Source organism: Lycium ferocissimum, chromosome 3 (genome assembly GCF_029784015.1).
Source record: "Lycium ferocissimum isolate CSIRO_LF1 chromosome 3, AGI_CSIRO_Lferr_CH_V1, whole genome shotgun sequence".
Taxonomy (NCBI): Eukaryota; Viridiplantae; Streptophyta; class Magnoliopsida; order Solanales; family Solanaceae; genus Lycium; species Lycium ferocissimum.
In genome coordinates, this window is record NC_081344.1 from 1862541 (window position 1) to 1880128 (window position 17588).

Below are 17588 nucleotides of genomic sequence, written 5' to 3' on the forward strand. Positions count from 1 at the left end.
AGGTGGGAGTCATTGAATCCACTTGGTACAATTATAATAAAATCTCATTCTATTAAATTCCACAAAAGAATAGAAAAACTTATTTGACTTGATTTGTGTTATGAGGAATAAAGACCTCTTGCGATTAGCCCTTAAAATCACTAAACTTATTTGAGTCAGTCCCTCCGCGAGAATTAGAACTGAAAGAAATAAGATAGAGACCCCTCAAATCATTAAACTTATTTGAGTCAATCCCTCCGTGAGAATTAGGACCAAAAGAAATAAGATAACAATTTTAAACCAACAAAATTATTTGAATTAATCCCTCCGTGAGAATTAGGACTAAAAGAAATAATATTGAAATTTTTGAATCGATAAACTGACTTGAATTAATCCCTCCGTGAGAATTAGGACTAAAAGAAGCAAGGAAAAAATTAAAGTAAAGATAATATTATAACATCATACCAAGCTTCTTCAACTATCCCAACAAAAAGAAACTACTCCATTAAGGAGTATGTAAGAAAGAAATTAAAAATAAAATACTACTCCTACAAATATAAAATAAAAAGAAGAGAAATAGAGCAAAGACTATTTCTTATGTCTTTCTCAAGATTGGATTCCTTCATTTCTAAGCAAAGTGATGCCTCTATTTATAGGAAAATATAGTGTCTTCCCCTACGAATGCATTCCTTGAAGTAGTGCTCACATCCGTGACCTTACTTGACGGGTATGAGTATGAAAGTGGTGGTCACACCCATGGATTTCAACACTTGACGGGTGTGAGTATGAAAGTGATGGCCACACCCGTGGATTTTACAACTTCTTTCTTGATGCCAACACTTGATGGGTGTGAGTATGAAAGTGGCGGTCATACCCGTGGATTTCAACACTTGACGGGGGGAGTATGAAAGTGGCGGTCACACCTGTGGATTTTACAACTTCTTTCTTGATGCCAACACTTGACGGGTGTGAAGATGAAAGTGGTGGTCACTCCGGTGAATTTTGCAACTTCTCCCAATGTTGTCTTTATGTAATTCCCACATGTGAAATTTTACGGTTGTGAACATGGACTTGTGATTGCACCCATGAAATATTTTCTTATCTCTTTGGCATTTGCTTATTTTTCATTCTTCCGAGATATTCTTTTTCCTGCAAGATTCTGTCAGAAAATATGCGAGAATAAGATATAATTATTCATGTTTTATTTTAAAACTTATTTTTTTATGTATAAAATTACATGAATAATTTACATCCATCATAGAACCTTTTCCAAAAATTTAAATCGAAAGTATCTAATAAAAACACTTAATCATATATTCAGGTGCTAAATTAGAATAGATCATACTTCGAAGGTCTAAATGAAATCTACAGATAAGTTTAAGGACTGTTGATATATTCAGCCAAGATATTTTATCAAATATCACAAGGATCAAAATCGAAAATAGCAATAATTGAGGGACCAAAAAGTACATAACGACAAAGTTTCCTCTGTAAAAAGCAACAAACGGGGGGTTCTCGTCCAGTGTGTGTAATACGTTAAACACCAAATATGGGAATCTCTCTTCACCTTTATTATTCTTCACTCTCCTCTTAAACCCCACCATTAATCTCTCATAAATCTTTATTTCATCTAATTAATCTCTGTACGTATATCTTCTCTTTTCATTTTCACTTTCTAAACAAAAAAAAAAAAAAACTTTTTTTTTGGTTCTTGAATTTGCTAAAACTGTGTTTTTTTCACCCTTAAATTTGACTTTTTGTTGTTTCTGGTTGTTTTGGGGTAATGCAGGATATTAAGAAGTTTTGGGATAGCTCAAAGTTGATTATCAGGTAAGTTTTATGGTTTTTTTTTTTTTGGTGGTTTGCTTACGTGTAATGAGTAATGAATATTGTAAAGACCTCATTTTTGTTTGCATGGAATTAATTGGGTGTAATTGAATAGAACTATTTCTAAATTGATAGGCAAATAACATGACCTAGCTAAGTTGACTCCACATAAAAAAAAATGCAGTAAAATTCTTGTTGAATGGTTTATTTGCCATTTGATTTTGGACTTGTATTGTATGGGTTGTATATTTCTAAATTTTTTGGGAAAATGATTAAAAATAATGCTTTTCTGCAAAGAAGGCAAATGCTTAAACTGAATGAGACTACTGGAACCTAGTGGCGCTTTTTTATGCATTTCTTGCGTTATTTTTGTTGCGTTAAGGGCCCGTTTGGCCATGAAAATTGTGAGTATATGAAAAAAGTAGTTTTTGTTTCAAAGTGAAAAATGGTACTATTTGGAAATTGGAGTTGTGTTTGGCCATGAATGTAAATTTGAGTTGTTTTTCAATTTTTGTGAGTGATTTGGAGTAAAAAAAGTGAAAACAATTTTTTGGTGTTTTTTAAATTCCGAAAAGTTCCGGAATTCAACTTGAATTTTACGTCCAAACATGATTTCCGGAATTCAACTCTGGAAAAGGCAAAAATTATTCATGGCCGAACGGCCACTAATTTTGCATTAAAATTCTTTGTCGAGTGTTCTATCTGCCATTTGATTTAGAGTCTGTGCTGTATGAATTGCATATTTCCAGTATTGTTTGAAAATGATAAAAGTACCTAGTGGAAGGTAAATGCTTAAGCTGAATGATACTGGAACCTAGTCGCACTTTCTTATGCATATCTTGCGTTTTTTTTGCAACTAATAATTTATGGACTTAAGAAAATGGTATATGTTAAAATACAACATCAAAAAAGATCCATATTTTACTTGAATCAACTTTCTCCTAAAGCTCTGTGATTTATTTGAGTGTCTCCATAACCATTTCATAATTAAACTCTGATTACGGTGCTTCAAATTTCTTACTCCCATTCCATGTTGTTTATTTAGCGTAACTCTTTCCCACTTGATCAGTTGGCTCTTTTTCTCATTGTTACCTTCCCACGAAAAGTTTCTTCTAATTTGATCCTTTTTCTTGATCACCTTGCTAGGCATTGAGTATATTGACATTAGGTTAGGTTAGGTAGAGAGTCAAGCACACTATTAATTAAGATCAATCGACCTCCTTGTGATAAATATTGTCTTTTCCCCATTGCCATCTCTTCTTGCACTTTTTCAACAAGTCCCTGCTAAATCATTTGCGACCTGCAACTACTAACCAGGGCATTCCTGAATATTTGGTTGCAAGAGTACTAACTTGACACCTCAGATTTCTGCTAACCCCTTGAGATTCTGTACATCATTCACTGGATAGGTGCAGCTCCGTATCAAGTTAATACCTAGTCCTCATATCATCTTAAAAACCAGTAGAATCACCCTCAGGTACCTCAATTGTTGTTTCTCTGCCTCACACATGATAGGCGTATAATCCGCCTAAAGTATATGTGAGATTTGAATAAGTGTCAATTGTGAGTTGCCCTCTCACTCTACCTTCCCCAGACCCCACCTATGGGATTTCACTGGGTATATTGTTGTTGTGAGTTTCCCACTGTAAAACCATCCTCCACCTGTATGAGATAGCCTTATTCAACATTTTGCTAATGTCCTCCATCACCAAAATAAAAAGGAAAGGTGAAAGCGGGTCACCCTGCCTTAAACCTCTCTGTGCATGGAAGAAACGCCTGAAAGAGTGCCATTTTTGATAACTGAGAACTTAACAGTTGAGATTCAAAAAATTCACCCATTTCACCCAACTTGTCACCGAAACCCTTTTCTTTCAATATATCCAGCAAAAACCTCCAATTAACCTTGTCATAGGCTTTTCCAATATCAAATGTCCTTGCCTCAATCTTGTGTGAAGACTCTCGTGCCTCATAGGTGCTTTACAATTGGCTTACTTGTGCCTTGTAGCTTCCCTGTTAAGTCAGGCAGAGTCTCTGATACCTGCTTTTCGGAACGAGGAGGATGTGTAGCTTTTAAGGTGACTGATAATCTGTCTTCTTTCTTATTCTCACATTTGAAGCTTAAAGTTTCCATCTTGTATGATTTGCTTCGTGGTGGTTGTGTTCTGCAACTGCAAAATCATGCTCATTATGGTACCCTGTGTTGCGTGATCCATTAGACTTAACGACAACATCTTCTATAGAAAGCTCTGCATATTGTGAAAAGGTTATGGAAGAAACTCAATTAGATCATTTTCTTTTGTAATATAAATTAATACTAATGTTGCCACATATTTTCTGAAGGGTGTTCATCACAAGTTAGAATCTCTGATCACTCCCCGTGCATTCGGAGGAAATTGAGTTCAGGTAAATCCTCTAATCCCTCTTCTTTTTTTCTCTTTGGGTAAATCCTTCTTTCCCTTTAGTTATATACACTGCATTATTTAATTACTGAATTCCTGCCATGGAGCATTCATTGTCCCTTTTTAGTAGTCTTGTTAATATTGTCATTTTGTCCCAATTCAATGTGTTATTGAACTATGCTGCTGGATAAATTTTGGGCAAGCATATTTGAGGAATCATTGTCTTGGGACAAGCTGTCAAAACTCACTCTTAGAGAAGATTACTAGGTGTATTCTGAATTTTTAGTTGGCGTAATCCAATGACTTTTCACCTGTGAGCTGTGTTTCTTGCTGAAATAATTGTCTATTCTTCGGAATAAACGAGAGACTCATTCTATAATTGAAAAAATGCCACATTAAGTCCTTAGTTAAGGAGTGCAAAATCTGACAATTCTGTCGCTAGAAAGTGGTGTGCATAAGATAACTAGGTAATAATCCTGTATGCTCTTCCTCCTAATTGAAACCAAAAAAATAAAAAATAAAAAAAAAATGGAACTCTCCCACCCCGTTTGCCAAACTACCTTTATTGGCTCCCCAACTTCTAGGCAACCTCTGATACCACCCACCTGGGGTGGTGCCTACACAGCCACGTTTACCTCCCCTAGCCCATTCAACCCCCATATATTGCCCGCCACTGTTTTCTTCCTTATTCTTTCCTGAACATGTATTAGACACCCAGCTGCCCAACTTCATGATCTAGGAAAATTCTATCCCCGAAAAGAAACAAAAACCTTCATGATCTAAGAAATAAAAAAAACTGCAAAACATAAATAGAGCTTCAATCAATTAAAACAAATGAAATCAATAAAAGTAAAATAAAGACCTGCACAGAGTAAAAAGATTAAAAGCCATGAGTATAACGGACAGGAAACCTTTGAACAATCATTTCAAAAATATAAAGGGCAAGATTAGGATTTCGAATGAAAGGAGTGGTTAAATGAATAATAGGTGTATGGAGTATGGTGCTACTTGCTGGAAAGATACTGGGAATGATGATGCTGATTTGCAGTTTTAGAGATGAGATGGAGTGAAGTTTGGTACTTTCGTCAATAATTTGCCTACCTTAACAAAGGCCATTTGAGTATCTCTAACAGTTCAGATAGCACACTCTTAAATCTTCCTGCCGTTAATTATGCCCAGAATCTTGTCGAAAATACCCAGTAGGCCCATAATCCTTTAGCTCCTGCACCCTTTCTTTTTGGGAATTAATGCTATATAAGAGGTATACCAGAAAGTAGAGAATCTAGAACTAATTTCGGCTGATAAAAACAGTTTTGGTTAACACAAAATCTGGTCACCCTCTCACTTCAAAGGAATTCCACCAGCCCCTGATCAGCTTCATGAAGTCTGCTTCCTTGAACCGTTTCTTCTCAAACAACTCAATATGCTTGTGGTCTGACCGAGTTCTTGGAAGCATAGTCTGCTTAATATTTTTGAATTCATCATCCCAGTCATTTGAGTAAAGGAACCTATCTATTCTGGAGGCCACTTTAGATCGGTCATTTCTGGCACATGTAGATTTACCTTCGTATAGCTGGGCATCAATTAGTCCCAAGTTTTGTATGAACCTGAAAAATTATCATAGCCCGTGTGCTTCTGTTGATCCCTATTCTGTCACTGGGAAGCTAGCCACATTAATTCTGGAGGCCAGTAGGCTTCTTTTTTGTTGTCCTTCAATTGTTCTTTGGCTTGTAAAGTTGGGCTTGTTTTATATATTGTATTTATGCGTTGACTTGTACAATCTGTGTTGGCGGTTTTGGTTGGAGGATGAGAATGGAAAATAGAAGCACCTCAGTATTCTTGTCTTTAAAAAGAAAACGAGGTCTTTGCTAAAATTGCATATAGATTATCTGCATGCTTGTGTTGACTTGCACAATCTTTCTGCATATAGGTGCCTTACTTTTCCAAACCTCTTCCATGGGCCAAAAGTAAGCTGATTAGTACATGTGTGTGGCATCTTGTAGCATGAGTTGACTGTGAATGAACCATTGCCCTGCCTTCTCCAGATTAACTGGCCATTACTGTTGTTCAAACCAGAAAATGGAGATAAAAGGTTGAGAAAAATCTGTGATAATACTAACTTCCCGGTCATTAGGAATTCTTCTGAAGAGGATGTTCCAACTATTACAGTATTTCCCTCTCTGCTTTCTGCTAAAGTAAATTTTGTATCCTGGGTAGATTTTAAAGGATGGGAAATAGATCGCTAAGAGGTGAATGTCCTAACCAATTGTCTTGCCAGAAGATACTTTTCTTCCATGCCAACTTTGATTGCAGTATTCTGAGGAAAGGATGGCCAAAGTGCTCTAATGTTTCTCCAAACACTAATTCCTGAGATGGGGGACCCATCCTTGAAACCCATTCATTCATTTGACCATACTTCACCGTGACAAAATTTCTCCATAAAGCATTATCTTCAACATTAAGTCTCCATAACCCTTTCATCAAGTGGCTCCTAATTTGCATATTTAGATTCCTGATACCCAAATTCTCCTTTTTTGTGTGGTGACAGAGTTCCACTTGACTAGGTTAAAGCCTTAAAGGTTTACAATCTCCTTTGTTTACCCTTGCCAGAGGAAGTCTTTTCTCAACTTGTCAATTCTTTTTTCTACTTTAATAGGCATTGGAAACAAAGATATAATATCTCGTCATTTAGTCCATTACACTATTATTAGAATCAAGCAAAAGATAATAATCTGTCATGAGATAAGTTACTTGTCAGCACTTATTCAGGTCAAAGATGTGTGTGTCCTCGTGTGGCGATAAAATTATCCAGTTCAACATTACTTCTATCTTAAGTACTCGTCAGCACTATTGGTATCTCTAGAATATTGTAGAGGACAAGCTTAGAAAAGGAAAAATTATATCCCTAAGTTCTCAAGATAATAACAATGAGGCAGCCTTGATAACTTTCTGTCTTCTCCTGTTGTGTAGTTGTTGAAGGTGATCATAGGCTTATGAAATCCCTTTTTATCATGTTCTTCCATTCTCTTCCAAGTCGCAGGATATTAATTATCCCCTTCCCTGAGTAGTTTAAGCTATATATGAGAATCCTGCAAGGCTGCAACTCCCTCAAGTTCAAGATGATGAAGATCATATCTGTAATACTTGGGGAACTTTTACCATATTGATGTATGAGAGTGTGGTTCCTCTATAATCATTGAAACCTATAGGGAAAAAGATTAGAAGTCTTCAGATTTTTTTAAGGTTGAAGTGGTAGGCAAGTTGGAGGTTTTAAATGTTTGCATAGAGAATACTTGACAATTTTTGGGGTTGTTATGACGCACCTTTGAATTGTTTCTAAGGGAAGTAATTCGAGAAGCCTCAATAGTTTGACAATTCCATGGAGAATTCTTCAGGACTAACCTGTTTAAGCTAAGGCTTCATAGACTTGTTTATACTGATGCAAGTACTTTCCAACCGCCAATATCAGTGCCAAAGAGGAATCAGTCAGAAAGAGATAGTGCCAGACATAAGATCTTTTTCTCTTACGTTTCATATCATGATTGCATCAAACAAAACCAGTTTGAGGAGGGCTTTATTTTAAATTTGGATAAGTTGCAAGCCGAAATCAAATGGGAACTTGATACAGAATTATTTCAAAAATTATGTGGGCAAGACCCAGATTAAAGCATGATGATTATCAAGCGAAAACATAAGGGCATAGTGCTAGTCCTTTCATCGCTCTTATTCTTTTTTTGGTAGGTAACAGGAAATTCTATGAGAACTTGCACTAAGCCAGTGTATCAAGTGTAATTACAGAAAGTGCAAATACCCCACTGTATCTAGTATTGCATCTACATCTTGTAAAATGACCATTTTGCACCAAAATCATTAAAACCCCATCTTGTTTTTGAGTTTTCTGTGTGAGATTTGATGGGCCAACTTTTGCTTGATGATTGCCCCGGCCTATGTGGAGCTTTAATGGCAGTAATTCATGTTTACCTTCTTGTGTTATGTAGGTTGCCGAATTATTCTTCTTGCTGAACAATTTGGAGTTCTTTTTCAGGCTTACCTTGAGAAATGGTAAATTGATCTCGTTTCTCTATTCTCTAATACTGTGCAGTTATTCGATTTCCTTCTGGTCTTACATATCAGAAAAGAAAGTATATGGTCTCTTTAATCATATTTTTGATGAATGGAGGAAAAGCATCTATACTTTGTTTGTGTGTCTTGTTTCTATCCCCTGCAGGACAAAAAACTTACTGTCGAAGACAATGATGACATTGACTGGGATACTGAAGATGAACTAGAAATACAAGAAATACAGGACACAGTATTTTCCTCAAGCACGGATTTAAGAACAACTGGGAAGCATGTTGTTTGTTGCGATGGGGAGGTAAATGCTTTAAGTCTATATTGATACCTAGTGATCTATCTTGTCAAGTACATCTTTTCTGAACCAAAAAGAAAAGAAGAAAATAGTTCATAACATTGAATCTCAACTTATGGTCTGTTTTGGTCTTCTTTTACCTGAAGGCAAGCTCATCATCAGTACCCTTCAGGTCCAAGTTCATTCAGCAGTTTGTAGTGATGGGATTTCCCGAAGAATCTATTACAAAAGCAATAGAGCAAAACGGTATTTGAATTTTCCAAGTCTTTATACAACTAAAATTTTGATTTTTCAATTGTGGTATTTATGTTATTTGACTTGAAATGCAGGAGAAAATTCAGATTTGGTGCTGGATGCTCTTTTGACATTCAAGGTGCGTAATGTCTGCCTCATTGTTTGCAAACTGCTTATTTTAGATTTTGTAACAGAAGGTGTCTGAAAGAATAAAGAAATTCTTGTTCAATCCACACCTCCATTGGCAACCACCTTTTACTCTTCTAACCGGCGCCTATATGCCACGCTTGCATAAAATGTTCTAGAGAGATAAGCGACATTTACTTGTTCAGAGTAAAGTCTAGATCAATCAGGGTAAATGGAGATGCTAGATCAATCAGGATAAATGGAGATGGTGACACCTATTAACACCCAGTAAGAAATTGTGGGATGTGAGCGCTGGATTCCTTGGTGTTGACTGTGCGATCAATGATGTCAATTGTTCTTTATCCGGTCTGCACAGTTCTGATTGCAAGCTTGAATTGTGTTAAGAAGATGCATGATTTTTATCTGTCGTCATTGTAATGATGGTTTTTCTACCGTCCTTCCATTTTTTCACAAGTAATGACCCTCTAATACGAGCAAACCCCTTTATCTCCAACAAAAGAAGAGGAAATGAAAAAAGAACAATTATGATCTTTGTTTGCAGGCCCTTGATGACTCTCCTGAAGAACAGCCCAGTACTAGCCCTCAGCTGGAGCCCTCCATTAGTTCTGATGATAGCACTTCTGAATACAACGAGAATGTTTTGGATGATGTTTATGAGGAAGATAGTTGGTCCTCTGACTCAGACAACTGTATAGTATGTTATCCTCAATCATACACCAATCTCCATTTTTCTTTTCAATATCTAACTGTTACTTAGAAAATAATCAAATGGTTTCTCTTTATTTAAAACATACATTTATTCACATTATCAGAAAAGATATATTTATTCATTTTTCTGGTCCTGAATCACGTTATGAGTTTTATGGGAATGTAAGACTGTTCTAACATTTTCCTTTCAAAATGCGTGATAGAATTCTGTTAAACGGTGCTACATGAATGACGAGGGCAATTCTTTGTCCGGAAAAGAGAAGACGTTATTGTTCCTGGAAAATATGGGATACCCAGAGGAAGAGGCTTCCATAGCAATGAAGAGATGTGGTAAACATATTATTTTTCCTCTACATTACTAATGTTATCTAAATCTTTTGTTCGATTAGACATTTAGTTTGGCTATTGATATGCATTAATTATGCCAAAGTTTTATCACTTGACTGAAGAAATCTTATTCATACAAGTTCTGGGTAGGTGCTACTAAGTTGAATTCCTGGTTAACTTTGTGTCAGTGTTGTTGTATTTTGAACAAAATCTGCTTATTGACGCTGTAGCATTCCTGAATATCTTTTTAGAATTGCAACATCTATTTTTTTATTTCATTTCCATGTAATTAATGTCCTCTTCACAACTTTCTAGGTCCAGAAGCATCACTCCCTGAATTGGTAGATTTCATTTGTGCTGCTCAAATGGCAAGAGCAGAAGATCCCTATCTGCCAGAAGATGTGAAGGTAAGCCTCCCCTCACGTATTTTGAAATGGATTCATGTGAACTAACAAAATGTTCAAGGCATTTATAATTGCAAATTAGCAATATCATTTTTCATAAAATTGATGCTCCTTTCCATTGTGACAGCCAAAACTGAAGCATATATTGAATGATTTTGGTGGATACAAGAAGAGGAAGATGTACAATGAATTGTGCAAAAGGAAAAAACAAAGGGAGATTATTGGTGAAGAGACAATCCGATTGCCCATACCTATGATTGGATTCGGAGTTCCCACCGAATCAGTTCCAACAATGGTCCAAAGAATTCTTCCCGAGAAAACCATTGGCCCGCCTTTTTTCTACTACGAAAATGTCGCACTAGCTCCAAAGGGTACATGGGACACCATTAAGAGCCATTTGTATGAGATTGAGCCTGAGTTTGTTGACTCAAAGTATTTTTCCGCTACTCAACGAAAAAGAGGATATCTTCATAATTTGCCGATTGAAAATAGATTTCCTTTGTTTCCACTTCCCCCTCGGACCATTCATGAGGCACTTCCCCTATCAAAGAGATGGTGGCCATCTTGGGATACAAGGAAAAAGTTAAATTGTTTGCAAACCGCCATTGGGAGTGCAAGATTGACGGATAAGATCAGGAAAGCTGTGGAGAAGTATGATAATGAGCCACCTATGGAGGTACAAAAGTATGTTCTTGGTCAATGCAAGAAGTGGAATTTGGTGTGGGTTGGAAGAAACAAAGTTGCCCCTTTGGAGCCTGATGAAGTTGAAATGCTATTGGGGTTTCCAAAGAACCACACTAGGGGAGGTGGTATAAGCAGAACTGATAGATACAAGTCGCTTGGCAACTCATTCCAGGTTAGCCTAACCTTTTTCTTCTTCTTCTTTTTTTTTTTTAAAGAAATAGTAACAAGCTTGTATTGATTGACAAAAAGGGCTGTAAAGCCATAATTACAGAGAGAAAGAAGCATACAGACTAGTAAGCTAAAAAAAACCTGTCTACTAGTCTATAGAGACTCTAAAACTTGTAATAGAGACTGTGTCATCTATGTACTCTTGTCTACACCAAAAATGAAAAAGCAGAATGCAACTAAGTTTCATCTTTTGGATTGGATTGCTTTGTTTCCAAAACATCTTAAGTTCCTTTCCTTCCAATCATTCCATCAAATGCATCAAGGGATTAAACTACATCTTCTCTTTTGCTCCTTTGTACCCCCTCTTCTGTTCCAACTGGATAGCAAATCCAGTGGACTCATTGGCATTATCCAGTTTAGGCCTTATCATAGTAAGAAACATATCCCAAAGTTGTGTAGTCGCTCTACAGTGCATAAACAACTGCGTATTTGTTTCTGCAGTTTTCCCACATAGTGAGCAGATAGAACAAGGTTGCATTCCCCTTTTTTGTAGCTTGTCCCGTGTCAAACATTTTTGCCTAGCTACTAACCAAAGAAAGCATTCTATCTTGTATGGAATGTTAGTCTTCCATATTTGTCTCCATGGCCATAGAGATTTCAAATTTCTATTAAAATTTAGCATGTAATATGCTGTTTTTACTGAAAAAACACCAAGACTCTGTCCACTCCACCAGATTCTGTCTTGGGTTTGGGTAGTTCCTGTGAAGTGAACTATGGTGTTTAGAAATTCTGCATCTCTGTCTATCTCCCAATCATTTAAAGGTCTCCTGTAGCTTAAGTACCATCTGTGATTACCTCAAACTTCCCTGATGTTAGCCTTTTTTTGCTGATTTAAGGCATAAACATCAGGGAATAGAAACTGTAGCGTGAAATCTCCTTGCCATCTATCTTCCCAAAAAGAGATTTTCTGTCCATCACCAACCTGGAAGCTTGTTTTGCGACTGAAAACTTGCTAGAGGTTTCTGACGGTCCTCCAAACGCTGACCCCATACACTGCATCCATCTTCTTTGTCTTTCATGGGCCTTCCTGACCATATTTGTCTTGTATTACATTCTTCCATAGGGATTGATCTTAATTTGAATATCTCCATAACCACTTCATGAGCAAACTTTGGTTTTGTTTTCTGAGATTTCTGATGCCTAAACCACCTTGCTTTTTGCTGAGGGTGAGAATTTTCCATTTGACCAGGTTGAACCCCTTCTTCACCTTGTTTCCTTGCCACAAAAATTTTCTTCTCAGTGCATCTATTCTCCTTTCAACCTTTGGAGAGATTGGAAAGATTGACATCATATAGGTAGGGAGGGTATCCAGAACACCATTGATTAGGGCTAATACGCCACCCAAAGAGAGATTTTGACTCTTCCATCCAGAGAGTCTTTTCTCACATTTCTCCAATACCCCATTCCAAATGTCTTGTGATCTACTATTTGCCCCAAGTGCCATGCCAAGATAGACAGTCTAACCTTTTTCTTCTGTTTTTCACTATATATTCAAGTCTTATTTTCTTCTCCCCCTTCCCTTTTTCCCATAAAGTTGGGTTTGCCAAATATAGTAAAGCGGCTCTTTTATTGACTGATGCAATTTCTTTTCTTTGTCAGAATAATTTTTTAACATGATGCTTGTATCAATATTTGTATTAGGTTGACACAGTGGCTTATCACTTATCGGTGTTGAAAGACTTGTTTCCGGATGGTATGAACGTCTTATCACTCTTCTCCGGAATTGGCGGTGCTGAAGTTGCTCTTTACCGTCTGGGGATTCGACTCAACAATGTGGTTTCGGTTGAAAAGTCCGAAGTCAATAGGAACATTGTGAGAAGTTGGTGGGAGCAAACTAGTCAGAGGGGGAATCTCATACATTTTGACGATGTGCAGCTGCTGAGCAGAGCCCGGTTGGAGAAATTCATAGGATCATTTGGAGGGTTTGATCTAATAATTGGTGGAAGCCCGTGCAACAACCTTGCAGGCAGTAACAGGGTGAGCAGGGATGGCCTTGAAGGCAGAGAGTCTGCCCTATTTTTTGATTATGTTCGGATATTGGATGACGTCAAATCCCTTATGTCTAAACATAGACGATAGTGTCTCAGATTTGAATATCCTATTCCTTTTTCTTAACCTTGCCAAGTCTGAATTTATTCTTTGTAGAGTAAAATCAAACTAAATACTAATTGCAATTCTGAATTAAGATGGGGTATATTTACTATATGAAACTAATGAAATTGTCGTGGTTGATGAACTAATGTAATTGTTTCTAGTTTAGCTATTTTGAGTCCTGGTTTTCAGAATAGAAACTGTTTTTTGGTTGCTGGATAACATGTCAGTTGTTAAGTCCGACAAACTAAAGTTTTGAGGAATCTGCCCTAAGAAACCAAATGAAGATGTATCAGCATCCAATACAGTTTCATTTACTGGTTGTGAATCTAATTCTACAATGCTGAAACATGATACAGATGGATCCGTAATTCCAGGATGAGCTACGAGGATATTTGTCTCAGCACCATACAGGAAGGGTAAATTGCCTCAATAACTAGCTTTTGACTTGATCTTAACCCCCTCTCACACCTTGCAGCATTCCCAAATTTGAACTGTGAGCCAACAGCATCGATTCTTCTTGCATAAGAAGACTTATCAATGGCAGTTTGTATACATGGTTGGAGCGACGACACACCATTAGTTTATACGTGAGATAGTTTGGCATTTAACAGTCTGGTGCACATTCTCAGGCTTCATATTAAGTCCTGTTTGATCTCTTGCTTGACATGTTGAATTCGGTGGGACTGTAAAAGTGTAACAGTCATCACATTTAGGGATGGTAGTTCAACTAATCTAGAACCTGAAAATTACTAAACAAAGTTGAGGTAGAATGATGCATGCATATTACTATATTAGGATCTGCCGTTTCAGCCAAAGAAAAAAGCAGGCAGAGAATATAGAAACACTTGACTTAGTTCAGTTAATATCAGAATGGAATTGGTCCTGTCAACATTACAGTAAAAATCAAATTCCACATCCATCACTCCTTTAAACTTCAGAGGAGATCAATAATGACCATTTATTGAAAAGAAGAAGAAGAACCACAGAGTTTCCTTTATACACTTTGTAATCCTTAATTAAAAGTTTGAAACTTCATGACAAGCTACTTCATTGCTTTGCATTTGACCATATACTCCACTTGATTGTCAAAATTTGTTTTCATGATAATTAAAAGATTACATTCATTACCAATATCGCATCCAATTACAAAACATTTATCAAAATTCTGATCTATAGAACTTCAGAAACTCATTCATCACACATATTTTATAACTGTGTCGAGGTTGAGAAAACCACCCAAAGAAGCAGTATATTTTGAATTGAAGAAGAAAAAAGCAGCACTGGCTCCTGGGCTTTAAGCAAGAAGCATACGCTTCTCCGAATAAAGTCCATAACTTAGCAAGATTAGATTTAGCATAAATACATAAAATCAAGGCAAACATGAATTAAAGAGCCTAATTCTTGTTTCTGTAGGTTTTATTAAATGGAGAAAGGACTCAAGAAGTATAAGGGCTATAAGAGGAACATAGTGGTTATTGATATTGCAAATAAATCCAAAAGCATCAAAACAAAAGCCTATGCTATGGTGACGAGAAGTCTAATCTTCATCTCTTACATCAACTATTTCTATCAGACTTCTAGGCCATTTTACGTATCAAAATCCGGCAATCAATTCCATCATATTTCCAAATTCAACAAGTATTCAGCGTCTCATAAGCAGTCTTAACCACAAGACAGATCCTCCTGTGCTTTTCTTTTCATTTGTAATATACGCAAAAATTCCTGGTTTTCTTTTCCGCAAGATGCACGTGGAGCATATAGATAACACATGTTGCTTACAGGTCTTCAGAAATGGGAGAATCAAGAAGTTCAGATACCTCATTTCTAACAAACTTCAGCCAAAATATTAGTTCCTCTAGTTACTATGTCTTGCAATGAAATAGAAGTTTGTCATTGAATCCTAGTTTATGTATATAGCAGGTCACAGCCTGTATGTTTTTCCTTCCTTCCAAATCATTGAATACCAAAATTATATCTGAGATAATAAAAAAGGTGCTGAAATTGTGGCAATCGAATACCACGTTTTCCGGAGTTGTTACCTGGTCGTACCATTTCTATACTTATTTTGATTAAAGCCAAATTTTCTGTTGTGAAACTTGCAGAAATTTCACTTGTGTAAGTTTATAATTTCAGGACACTGCAGGAAGAGACAATATAAGTTTCACCAATAATTAACAGTAGATGTCAGGAGGAGAGTAAGACATTCTTTAATCATAAAAAGCACTTTAATCTCAGAAAGAAATCAGAAAGTTCACACTTTATTCAGTACTGAAACTTTTCATTAGAACAACACAGAATGAAAGCACTATCCCTTAAGAAGGATTTCCTCTTAACACGAAACAAGAACTTTATTCCCAACTTGTTCAATGTCGGTATCACTCTTTGTTAGAAAAACTAGCCCTGAGAGTTGCACAAGTTAGCAGCTCTGTACTATTTCTCTCCAACATTTCCATATCTTCTTCACTCAAAGTAAACATAGCTTCCACTCCACCATCCTTTGTATCTAATAAGAATATCATATTCCTGAACTCTCCTCCAAGTGTACTAAACATAATTGGCTTCCCCCATCCAAAATCCACATCATAAAATGAGTAACCACACCAACTAGAGAAGTAGTATAAATCCACTTCATCCTTTCTATTAACCAAGCTGAATGCTTCACTTCCTAGCTCTAGGGCAGTTCCCATGGCCTCATCCCCTTTCAATCTTTTCCCATAGTGATCATCAAACTCCGATAACCCTTTCCGTAACGCAGCCACCATGTTTGTTATATCTTTCTCACTTTCCTCCTTTGATGCTATTAACATCCCAAGGAAGTTTCCAATACAATGAGCGTACATTGGAGGATCAACGCGCTTCCTCATGTTTACCATGTGGGATAACAAGGATGATTTCTTGGAGTTCGCGGTTAGGAACTTCCACATGACACTTGTCACTACTTCAACACGAGAAGGTTTAGGTATGTTCTCACTAGCCAACTTCATCTTGAGTTCCGCTATGCTAGAAGGATTAAAAACGTAAAAGTTCGTAACACAGACCTCCCTTGAGAAAAGGGCTTCAATGCTTGGTACTGGGGGTGAAAATTCATTAGTTGGTGGTAAAAATTTTGCTATGGTGGGGACAAGTGGATCAGTGAGCACGAAATTGGTATCGTTACGACGTGCAAAAAATGTCCAATCAGTTAAAAATGTGCTTAAAGAACAAGTGTCCAATACTTTGTGAGTAGCTAAAATTCCAAGAACTATTCCTCCGCATTCAAAGAAGGTAACTTGAACAAGAAGCAAAAGGGTCGATGAGAATGACTCCAAAGTGAGTGGAAGTAAAGTTTTTTTAAGTCCATTTTCATCATGAGGGTTCTTGATGATGTCTTCCAAAGTTTGATTGTGTACAAAGGCTTCGAGAAACGGAACACCTTCATCGTTGCAATCGACAGAATTATTAGTATTATTGAGTCTTGCTGCCAAAAGGTAATAACTAGCAAGAATTTCAGACAAAGATCTCTTCAAGTGTTTTAATCTTGATGAGTTGATGGTAGCATTATTTGGTTTCTGGTTTTTGATGGAGGAGGGTAATACAAAAGTATTGGGATATAACTTGATGGAGCAAATTGATCAAAAACTGAATATCCATAGGATTTGAGGTGATTCGGAGTGGGAGTAACAGGTTTGATGAATTCTTTGGAGATTATTTCCATCTTTAATTTGTTCCCTAATTAGGCCTTGGGTGCAGCTTTGATTTATAACATTGTAATTGGGGGATACTTCGTTTAAGGGTAGTCTAAAAATCGGCTGTACTCAATTGAATTGTGTTTGCCTAACCTCAATCTAGCTAGGAAGATCATCAGGTCTGCTTGTTATAAATTTCATATTATCTAATTTTCTTATATTTGGTTAGTTAAAATATTTTTTAAGAAAAACAAGCTCCTTAAAATTAATCCAAGTGCGCAAAGGAATACCTTTGTACCAAACATACCTATTAAGACTATTGATTCCCCTAGGCCCTAGCAGTGAAAAGTAGACAAGATACATCATTGCCCAAGAGTTGCCAAGAAAGTCCAAACTTGCTGCAAATTACTCCCTAACTCCGGTCCATTTTACTTATCATGGTTATTATAAATAATTGGTTTAAAATATTTTCTTTTCACTTTTACTTGTTCATAATGAATTTTTCATTATCTTTAAGAAATAA

At 36.6% G+C, this 17588-nt stretch overlaps 1 protein-coding gene and 1 pseudogene across 3 annotated transcripts; one reads left to right on the forward strand and one right to left on the reverse strand.

Moving 5' to 3' along the window:
* Window positions 1–1502: 1502 nt before the first annotated feature.
* Window positions 1503–13565, forward strand: LOC132049193 (DNA (cytosine-5)-methyltransferase DRM2-like). Of its 3 annotated transcripts, XM_059439895.1 has the most exons (12): window positions 1503–1622; window positions 1769–1809; window positions 4147–4209; window positions 8204–8267; window positions 8434–8580; window positions 8721–8820; window positions 8904–8947; window positions 9497–9649; window positions 9867–9993; window positions 10306–10397; window positions 10522–11250; window positions 12948–13565. In XM_059439895.1, the coding sequence occupies exons 4-12, from the start codon at window positions 8265–8267 to the stop codon at window positions 13383–13385; spliced, it is 1833 nt and encodes a 610-aa protein (XP_059295878.1). In that variant the 5' UTR covers window positions 1503–1622; window positions 1769–1809; window positions 4147–4209; window positions 8204–8264; the 3' UTR covers window positions 13386–13565. The 3 variants fall into 3 exon arrangements, with proteins under 3 accessions (XP_059295878.1, XP_059295879.1, XP_059295880.1); XM_059439896.1 differs by lacking the exon at window positions 4147–4209; XM_059439897.1 differs by lacking the exons at window positions 1503–1622; window positions 1769–1809; window positions 4147–4209 and adding an exon at window positions 4367–4472.
* Window positions 13566–15642: 2077 nt separating this feature from the next.
* On the reverse strand, window positions 15643–17223 carry LOC132050822 (stemmadenine O-acetyltransferase-like; annotated as a pseudogene).
* Window positions 17224–17588: the final 365 nt, after the last annotated feature.